Source organism: Tamandua tetradactyla, chromosome X (genome assembly GCF_023851605.1).
Source record: "Tamandua tetradactyla isolate mTamTet1 chromosome X, mTamTet1.pri, whole genome shotgun sequence".
NCBI classification, from domain to species: Eukaryota; Metazoa; Chordata; class Mammalia; order Pilosa; family Myrmecophagidae; genus Tamandua; species Tamandua tetradactyla.
The window spans coordinates 135227127-135238234 of record NC_135353.1 but is presented as its reverse complement, the minus strand read 5'-3'; the positions used below and the strand labels follow the sequence as shown (position 1 = coordinate 135238234).

The following is an 11108-nucleotide window of genomic DNA, read 5'->3' as shown; positions in this document are numbered from 1 at the left end:
CATCTGTAAAATGTGAGAAACGGTTCCTACCTTGTTGGGGTGTTGGATAGTTTAAAGAGCTAATATATGCCAAACACTTAGCACAATGCCTGGGGCATACTAACCACAGCTTAAGTGTTCACCATTATTACTACTATAAATTTGAATTATATCATTACAGACTTTTCTCAAAGTATAAATGTATGCTCATATACATATATATATGTATATATGTATGTGTATATGTGAATTGTAATAGGATATTACTGTGTGTGCAGCTTATCATTTTAAATGAACAATTTTTAAATATATTTTTATTGACCAGTCCTTACACACATACAGTCCATACATGGCATACAATCAATGGCTCATAATATCATCACGCAGTTGTATAATCATCACCATGATCATTTTTAGAACATCTGCATCACTCTGGAAAAAAGAAATAAAAGGGAAAAAAAAAAAACCTTATACACCCCATACCGCTTACTCCTCCCTCTCATCGACCACTAGTATTTCAAGCTACCTAATTTATTTTACCCCTTACCACCTATTATTTATTTATTTTTATACATTTTTTTACTCATCTGTTCATACCCTGGATAAAAGGAGAATCAGACACAAAGTTTTGACAATCACATAGTCACACTGTAAAAGCTATATCGTTATACAATCATCTTCAAGAATCAAGGCTATTGGAACACAGCTCTACAGTTTCAGGTACTTCCCTTCAGTCACTCCAATACACCATAAACTAAAAAGGGATATCTATATAAACCATAACATAACCTCCAAGATAACCTCTCAACTCTGTTTGAAATCTCTCAGCCACTGAAACTCTATTTTATCTCATTTCTCTTTTACCCCTTTTGGTCAAGAAGACTTTCTCAATCCCTTGATGCCGGGTCCTGACTCATTCCAGGATTTCTGTCCCACATTGCCAGGTAGATTTACACCCCTGAGAGTCATGTCCCACGTAGGAGAGAGGGCAGCGAGTTCACCTCCCGTGTTGGCTTAGAGAGAAAGAGGCCACATCTGAGCAGCAAAAGAGGTTCTGTGGGGGTGACTCTTAGGCCTAATTTTAAGTAGGCTTAGCTTATTCTTTGCAGTATTTAGTTTCATAGGGGTGAATCCCAAGTTCGAGGGCTCGGCCTATTGATTTGGTTGTCCCCACTGCTTGTGAGAATATCAGAAATACTCCAAATGGAGAAGTTGAATATTTCCTCCTTTCTCCTTATTCCCCCAAGGGGACTTTGCAAATATTTCTTTCTTCACTGCCCAAATTACTCTGGGACTTATCAGGGCATCACACTAACCTGGAAAACCCAGCAAAATCACACACCCTGTTCAAAATTCCATGTACTTATGGCGTTCAACCAAACTGACCATACAAGTAAATAGAAAATGGACTACCCAAAATATAAATTTGCGCACAATAAACATCTCTCCCTTTAGTCTCTCACAGAAGGTGAAGTTTTAAAATATGGACAATATCATCCTTTACGCTGTATTCTGAGATACCTTAGTCCTATCCAGATCATCTTCATTCATATATCTAGTTGAAGTCTGATCACTTTTTCAAGTTTTTAAACAGATCCTATATGTGGTAGTACTGACTTTCATAGCTTCAGAGCTCTAACTCTGAGTCTCAGGTGTCACATAAATACCCGAAGTTAGAATGTACTTTTGTTAGTGACATTAGACTGGGATCTAACTTCATGATTTCAATGCAAAGCAAATGTTTCCAGTAGCATTTGTTCATCAATTCTTCCAATAATTTGAAATTCCAAATTTACCGTAAACTTAATTTATATAAGTATGTGGGTTTGTTTCTGGATTCTAGTCTGTTTTATTTATCTACTTCTATATTTCGGGTTTTCATTTATCTCTATTTTTTCTTAGCGATTCATTTATTTACTCCAGTTGAATTGTTTGGATCAATTTGTCGAATTTTTTAAAAATCCCATGGAAGTTTGATTGTCATTTCATTAAATACATAGGTTACTTCAATGAGAATTAACATGTTTAGAATACTAAGTTTTCTATTCGGAACATGGTATCCTTTCCATTTATTTAAATCTTTAAAAATATCATTTGGTAAAATTTTGATCTCATGACGAAGGCCTGGTATAATTCTTGTTCATTTTATTCCTAGGCATTTTATATTACCACATTTATTAGGGGGAATCTTTTCTTCCATTATATTTTCAAGTTGTTTGTTATTGGTGTATATGAAAATTTTTAAAAAGTATATATTAAAAAAAAGTATATATTATTGTAGTTTACCAATTCTAAGATGTGTTTTTTCATATAAATCTGGACTGTGTCAATAGCTATCTTAGTTTTGATAATTACCATGATAATATATCTTACTGAACTCCTTTAATGTTTCTATTTGTTTTTTTTATTAGATGCCATTGGGTTTTCTAAATAAACACATGTATAACTACAAATAATTATAATTTTACTTCCTTTTTCATATGTATAATTACTTTTTGTTTTTCATTTCCTATTGCATAGATCAGAATCTCCACAACAAGGTTGAATAATAAGAGCGATAGCAGACATCCTTACCTTTTTTCCAGATTTTACTAGGAATGATACTGTGTTTCACCATGATATTTTAAATTGGCTTCTGATAACGCACATCTTGTCAGACCATAAGAATCCTCTGTTCAAGATAGGGCTTCCCACATAACTCAGGGTTAAAGTCGAAGTCTGTCTATGAATGAAAGGCCCTTCATAGCCTACCATCCCATTACATTTCTAGTCTCATCCTCTACTCTTCTTCCTCCTTGTTTTCTCTACCACAGTGATTTCCTTGCAATTCCATTTCGATGCCAGGCAGGTATGTTCCACCTCAAGACCTTTAAAGTTTCGGTTCCTTCCATTTACAATACTCATCCTCTACATATATCTTCTAGCTCCTTCATTTTGTTCAGATCTTTACTAAACAGTCATTTTCTCAAAAAGGTCTTTCCAGGCTGACTTATCTAACCTTCCAATGCTAAATAAACATAAAATATCCTGTAAGATATTTGCATATATGCACTGAAGGGAATACTGACTCAAGTCTTTTATTTGAAGCTTCTTTGTTTATGAATCCTGTTAGTTTGTTGATTCCCTAATATGCTTAGTTTGATATCTGACCAGCTGTCTCTCAAATTTAGGAAAAGACAATCATTTTGGATCTTATCTAAGCTAATGGGACTTCACCTTTGGGATAAATTTCATCAGGGGTCCTAAGGACCTGGAAAAGTCTATTTAAAAGGATCAGAATAACCCCTCTATATTCTGTCAGGCCAGTCTTAGTTCACAGAGTTTTGGCTATAAGATTCAGAGTCCTTCAGACAACTGATATTTCTCAGTTATAGGTAAAAGTAAAATGTGCAGGTAATAGCTGAATATTATTTGGGCATTGCATTTGATTGCTTAGAGTACTGAAATTCCCACTTCATTATAATTCAAAAGTTACAATATGGTATAGGCCAAAGAAAGGAGGCATCCCTAATTTTGGAAGTTCCTGGAACATAACTGTCAAACAACGTGTACCTCGGTGGAATAAGCATTATTTGGTCATCACCTATTACTTCGTTAACATGCAGTTGGAATTTATGGCCACAGATAAATATTTGACAACCTTTTCAATTTCTTCTATTATTATCCAATTATTCAGAGTTTTTACCTCTTCTTGAATTAATTTTGGTAGTGAATATATTCCTAAAGAAGCATCTAATTATTTGGGTTTCAAATATTTGACATAAAGCTCTAAGAGTATTGTTCTATAATAGTCTAAATTCACTGTATCTGTGGTTGTATGCCTTTCTAATTCTTTTTTTTGTTTTTACATGGGCAGGCACCGGGAATCGAACCCGGGTCCTCTGGCATCACAGGCAAGCATTCTTGCCTGCTGAGCCATGGTGGCCCTCCCCCTTTCTAATTCTTAATGATTTTTCTTCTTGTGAGTGTAAGCCACACCAGCAGTATCTTGTCCATATTGTTTATTCTTTTAGGAGACTGGTTCTAAATTTTAATTCTTCTTTTTTTCTCCATTGCTTCCTAATTCCTTATTTTATGCTTTTCTTTTTATTTTCTACTGTTGACTTCTTTCAGTTTGTTGTTATTTACTACAATTTTAAAAAGTCAGACTATCTTTCATCCTTTAGTATCATTAACAAAAAATTCATATATCTATGAATTTTCCTCTGAGCTTGGTTTTGGCTATAACTAATGTGTTTTTATATATAATGCTCATAGTGTGTTTAATTTTTAAAAAATTTTGTAATTGCCACTCTGGCTTCCATTTTGACTGAAGATATTTTAGAACAACAAATTGTTTTGGTTTTTGTGCACTTGAATGGATGTTTGAAACATTTTCATTTTTTAAGTCAACATTTTTCAGATATGATAACAGTATGCAAATCAGAAGGCAACAAAACTGTGGTTCTTCTGCATTACTGATACTATTGTAAATTGCTATATATTGTTTAGAAATTATACTGAACAAATAAAATGTTTACCATATTTTTTAATTAAAATAAATTTATTGTGGACATTTCAGATGCACAGATTGATGAAAAGAGACAATATAAAAACAACTATGTGTGTAGATATGTATATATACAATTATATAACTATATCTACATGCGCACTTTTTATACTAAGAGTAAGAATTATATCAATGCCTTTAAGTCGTTACATTTCATTAGCCCAGGCTTCTGGAGGCATATGCTGGATTATAATTATTATATTTTTACTAAAACACTTCATTCATTTAATAAAACAAGAATCAGAACTTACATTTTATTTCCTTGTAAGTGAAAAAACAAAAACCTTTCATTTGCCAATAGGATAAATAGCGCCCAAATGACAGAAACATGTCTAATTATTTCACAGTGGAAATATCCAGAGTATAAAAAACAAGTTTAAACTCAGGCACATTTTACCTAAGCAATTGCTTTCTAAATGTAGCTGCCTTGATTAGTCATGTAACCACCTGGGTAAGAGTTCTAAACTGTCAGAAAGTGAGAAAGTCAAACAGAAAATATGATAGAATATATTCAGAGACTATTTGGCCTATGTATTCAATCATGTATTTTTCAATAACTTTCCCCACTTCTCTGTCTCTTTCTGTAGCCAGGCAGAAAATGGGGCCAGGTTACTTGGGCCACTAGCCTCAAATATGCACTATGCACTGATCTATGAGAAAGATTAGAGAAATAAATTTAATCATGTCATTTGTGCATGCAAAATTCTTCAGTCACACACCTTTACAGATCTGAGACTGCTCCCAATTAATGTACCATACCATATTATTTTTAAGTGGAAAAACACAGGCTACCAAATTGTATACATACTATAATTACAGCAATGTAATAAATAAATCATAACAGGAATAAAAAGGTCAAAAGAAGAGAGAACAAAATTAACTGAGGTTTTTCTTTAAGTATGGTGGAATAGTTTTCTCTGTTTAACAAATATTCTACTATCATATGCTTATGTGAAAAAATAATATTTACCATTTTTCAAATGCTTGCTGTATACTCAAAATCTAGTTTAAATTATTTTTAATCTTTACAAGTTACCCTATGGAATTCTACAACTCCATCATTTTAGAGTCTGATTAAAAATTTGCCCAAGGACATTTACCATGAAATTATCAGAGTTGGATATTTTAATTCCAAAGCTATTCTTCTTTGTACTACACCACAGGTTCCTAATCTAGGGTCCTTGAAATTGCTTGGGAAAATATTACATTATTATTTCCATTAACCTCAAACTGAAATATAGCATATTCCAAGCCACAGGAGTATTAGCAGTAGCTGGGACTCTGTCACCAATATAAGTGACATATGTTATCATGCCACATTACTCTTGCTACGGATTTTGTGAAATATATTTCACTCTCATTACTACTTAGAAATGTCAGCAGTTATTAGACCCACTGCTAGAGCTTGTTATTTAGAGCATGAATAAAAAATACACATATTACTATATTACAAATTTGGTTTTAAAATTCTTGATAACTATGCTTTAATATAATTAATTTCCTTAAGAATGCTGTGTATTTTATTTTATGCATTTGGAAACCTTATTCTGAGGTGGGGTCCAGACTGCCAAATAATTCATGGCACCAAGTAAGTGTTAAGACTCCTTGAAACTATATCAAAGTCCTGCCTTCGTTTTATAATTACAAATTTTGAATTAACTGTTAAGATGCATCAACATTTCAGTGTTTAAAATAAATAATTTCATTCAAAAATTGCAGCATGTGCAGGAAAACAATCAATAGAAAATTGTCCCAAACAGAATTCCAATGTATTTCCCACTGATTTTCTTTAAGCTGCTGTAATTCCAAGAGCTCTAAAAGATCAACTAAGTAATTATCCTTCATAGAAACTCCAATCATCTAAATTTACTGCAGTATCAGCTCTCAGGCCTTACCAAGTGATGAGCTCCAACCTCTGAATTGGTGATTATTTTTTATGTAGATGAGAATGAATAGAGCAAGTTAGTAAAGGGATAACATAGGTGACAGCCCTTTAAAAGTTATAAACTACTCTAAAAATATTATTCATTATAAATACTCTAATAAGATTTGTGACAAATATAGGAGAAATAAAAAAAAGTCTATCAAAGAGAATTTAGAGACCAGTGATTTATTTCAGGGCAAATAGTCCTCTGTCTTGTAGCTGTTTGCTACTTGATGTCATGATTATAAAACGTTGCTTGTCTTTTCCCATTCATCTTGCTTCCTTGCTTGCCCAAAGCACCCATTCTTTAAATCTTGTCCATTTTTTTTTCAGTTTATGCTGTCTGTCACATACAAATGAAACCTAGCTCATAAATAATATGCTCATAGAAGCACACATATTTATTTTTTAAAGGAACAATTATATGCCAGTTTGTGTCTATTCAAGAGAAATAAGAGTATGTTTTCTATGCCCTTGTTATTTTTAATTATTAGATGACAGAATGAATGAAATCTTCAGAAAATACCAAACTGCTTTTCTTTGCAAACTCTGAAAATAGTTGGATTTGCTTGCCAACATAATTTGTTGTGAAACATATGCAATTATGTAACAGATCCTCTTTTTATTTCAACAGGAAAAAAAGGCTTTCTTAAAATACTTAATTATATACTTCTGGAATGAAAATGATGCTAAGATTTTAACTTAACAGAAAAAGCAGAAGAAACAACCCCAGGCCAGCGGTATGGCACCACTCATGTTAAAATTGTTCATATTTTCTTCTCAGGTTTGCTGAATTCTTATTTACCGAAGAATTCAAGGCTGGTTCTCGGGTCCTTGAGAGTATATACAGCTTGTATGAAGGCTTCTCCGGAACGGTGTGTTTTCTGATAGATCTGCTGCAACCCAACCAGGCTGAGTTCCCTCTCTTCAGCATTTTCGTTTAAAAGGTTCCACCTTCCACTGTGGCCCTGCAGAAGGCCCCTGAAATTTCCTGAGCCTTCCTGAGGCAGTTTCCACATAAACCACATTCAATGGTATCACAACCATGAGCCTTAACATTGCCGCCAGAAGGAAGGGATGAGGCAGGTGAAGGCAACATGATACCAAACTTGAGAGAGAACAGTCTGAGAACCTGCAAAACAAAAACACCACAACTCTTCCATAAACCGTAGAGATTTAATATTTCAGGGAATAGATGTGCAACCAGAAGTCAGAGAAAAAAGGGAAAGAGAAATGATCTATTTTTTTCAGTTATGATACAGAAGAGAAAACTGAAATATGGGCTATGGCAATAAAAAGCCAATACGTTTGCAGCGGCCAGACAATTTGACCATTTGTGAGTACTGTCCACTCCAAAATTCAGAAATAAAGACAATCAAAACCTAAAATATTTGCCCAGCTGAAAACTGCTAGGAGGGATGAAATGTCAGGTAGCTGAAGGACATAAAAGAAAACTCTTGATTGTCCTAAGCCTCTATTTATTGAAAATCATGATTTTTAAATGGAATTTGCATATGAACTTCTATTTTTTTTTTTTGTCATTACCCTGGGCACTTTAAAGAAATCATATCACAACTTAGTTTAAACCTTAAAATTCAAAGATTCCTTAGGCTGTAGGCATCTCTTTTCCTGGTTCCTTTTACTTTCCGTAACCTCAATTAGAATAGTAAAATTCATAGTCTAGCAAATACTATAACAAGTGTTGCTGTCAAGTAAATTTGAAACATGAGCTGTGCATTATATCTATGGTTAGCAATTTAAAAAATGCCTTTATGTATGTAATCCTTTTGAAACTATTAGCTGAACTGTATAATATGCTTTTGAGAAAGAACAGGGTAACCGCTACAAAGTTGTTTCATTTCTGCATTTGATGGAATACTGTGTCCCCTGGGACAGGCAGACTCAGGCTAAGAGACAGATTATTGATCGTTAAAAGAACATTGCTCAATTTTACACTATCAGATTAAGAGATGAGTGAGCTCTTTTCCAAGACCTAGTCCACTGGAAGCTGACTACAGCATGTGTTGAGTCTAGCTGCCATATCAAATTCCAACCTCTTTTACATACATGATGATGGTAAAATTGCTTCAAGTAAACAGCGTTTGCAAAACACTGTAGGAGTATCTGTCACTTCAGGACTCAAATCATGACTTTGCCCCTTTCCTAGAATTTGGTCCCTGGCAATTTTGCTTAGCAGAATGACGAGGAAATTGTGTACTGTACAGATTTACAATTATTTAAATAGCTATTAAATATTTGGTATATATCTATCTAGTTCAATAATTCCTAACTTGACCCATAGATGGACTATGGGACGACTTAGGGAATACTCTGTTGCCTGAAAATGTTGAAATGTGTGTGTGTGTGTGTCTGTACGCACGCATTTATGCATGTGTGTACATATACTCATTTTTCTGGGAAGAAGGTCTTTAGCATTCATCAGATTCTCAAAGAATTAATGACCCAAGGAAGTTATGTATTGTATGGTTGTGTATATTTGCACTCATCAAGAACAAATTAAGACAAAATCGCTTTGAAAAAGCGCACACCTCTTTCAGCTTACTGTTCAATTTTCATACCTTCAGACATAAACATATAAAATGGCCTCAATTGTTTATCTTTAAAAATACGCAGTTTAGGGCAATACCATATAAACAGTAGCTTTCAGTTAACTCTCAACATTGGGTTCCATAAGTTCTTTCATCAATAGTCAAGCATCTTCCAGAAAATCTTAAAGCAAAATATTCCCTACAAACTAGTCTTTTGAAATTCTAGTGATACCTGCTTTCACCATCTGGTTTAAAATTCATTTCATTTGACCCCTATAGGCTGAAGATAACAACCATACAATATGCAGGGCTTTATGGAACTCATGCTTTTTCATTGTCCAGCAATCCCTTGAGGTGTATTAGATAATTGCTCCAAAGTCTCACATCTATTAAAGGGCCGAACCGAGATGCAGGCTTTCACTTTCTAAGTGGATTTATTTGGTATTCTAGATTAGAGGCTAGGGTTACAGCAGTGAACAAAATATCCCTTCCTTATAAACTAACTTTTGTTTGTTTGCTGATCCTTTCACCCTTGAGACCTATAAACTAAAGTAGGAAGTGATACTATAGGTTATTATATCACAGTTTCATTTCTAGGAACTGCAGAAAAATTGGACCTCCTTCCTGCCCACCCATACTTTTTGAAAGTCTCGCAGGGTGACTATTGATGTTGTTATACTGACCTTTGTGAAAATGCAGTCCTTTTGTCAAATCCAAGCAGAGGCCTTGCTTGAGTGTTGTCTTTATGAAATGATACCTTAGTAAATTAGAAACAAGGATAAGATTGTTTCACATTTAAACATGTTGAAAGTTTTCATTTTCCTGAAAGAATATAGAATTATAGATGTGGGGAGGTATTATTATTTTCCCAAACTGGGGGCGACAGTGGTCAGGGTGGGGTGGGACCGGGGTGTCTTAAGTTTTGCTATAGAAAAGCATGGTACTGCCTCTTTGGGAATATTTTCCTAATTATGAGTATAACATTAATATTATTACCGTGGCATGAACAATTATAAATCCTGAAAGATTTGAACACACACTGAAAGACTCTTTCAACAGTGGAGTAACTGCACTGAACAGAAAGTTTTGGAAACCATTAGAACTGTGTTCCACTTTGTTTCATTAATGCAAATACGTACATACCCCACCCCCACCCCCAACTTCAGTGTTATACATCTTTATTTTGCTCAATCCTATTGGATCATCAGCTTTTACTTTTCATTGTTCCGTTTGTAACCAGATAACAGAAGAAAACTGAGGTCTGGCAGCATCTATTTCCCCTGTATTACTTCAGGTAATTGATTACACTATTAAAATAATAGCACTCACTTATTGATAACTTGAGAAACAGAGTCATATTCTTGGTCTATCTTAAACTGGGGCACTTCTACTGGCAGGTTATTACTTTAACTTTCTTTAATATGTTAAGATTTTAATCAAGGCGGTCCTCAAATTGTTTCCATTTCTGCAGAGAGCAAATCTCCTTAATTTCAGTGCAAGAAATGCACGTTTGTGTTGTACAGCCTTGTTCAGAAAACACGTGAATAAACGGAAACACATTAGTAATGCAAAGAGACTCCTATTGGCAATCTCAAAACCTTGTTCTGCCACTTTCCGGGGCCACTGCCATAATAATATTCACCCTTCCTGCCTCATAGGGTTTAAGGATAAAATGTATATAAAAGGGCTCTATAATATGTAGGTGCTTTATATATTGAAAAGAGATGCTACATTTTAAGAAATTATTATGTGCATAGAAAACCATGCTGTTATGGCTTCAAATAATCATTTCAGCCAAATGGAATCTCCCTACGTGGATGCAGCATTTGACGTCTGGGTCTATACGGGTAAAAGCCAAGTGTATGGTTTTCATATTCTAGCACCAATCCTGATTATAGCATTTGTGCCTCGGTAGGTTCAGTCTGGTTCAACAAAGCTTATTAGATAGGGATAAGCTGGTTTAGCTTGCGAGCTCTTTTCAATGCAAATATTTATTTTGCTTGTTGGAAACAAAGGATTACAGTGGCAGTAACCTGAAAAAAAGGAGCAGGCAGACCAGGTCTGCACAACAAAAATGAGCTGGGAAAGTTTTCGGTTGAATTTAGTC

General features: G+C 34.3%; 1 protein-coding gene across 1 annotated transcript in view; it reads left to right on the top strand.

Moving 5' to 3' along the window:
- LANCL3 (LanC like family member 3) overlaps positions 1 to 8669 on the top strand; it is a 102141-nt gene extending 93472 nt beyond the window's left edge. Inside the window, exon 5 of the mRNA XM_077144831.1 lies at positions 7237 to 8669. Coding sequence (XP_077000946.1) covers positions 7237 to 7396 — 160 coding nt within the window. The 3' untranslated portion in view covers positions 7397 to 8669. The remainder of the gene's footprint in view (positions 1 to 7236) is intronic.
- The last annotated feature ends 2439 nt before the right edge of the window (positions 8670 to 11108 follow it).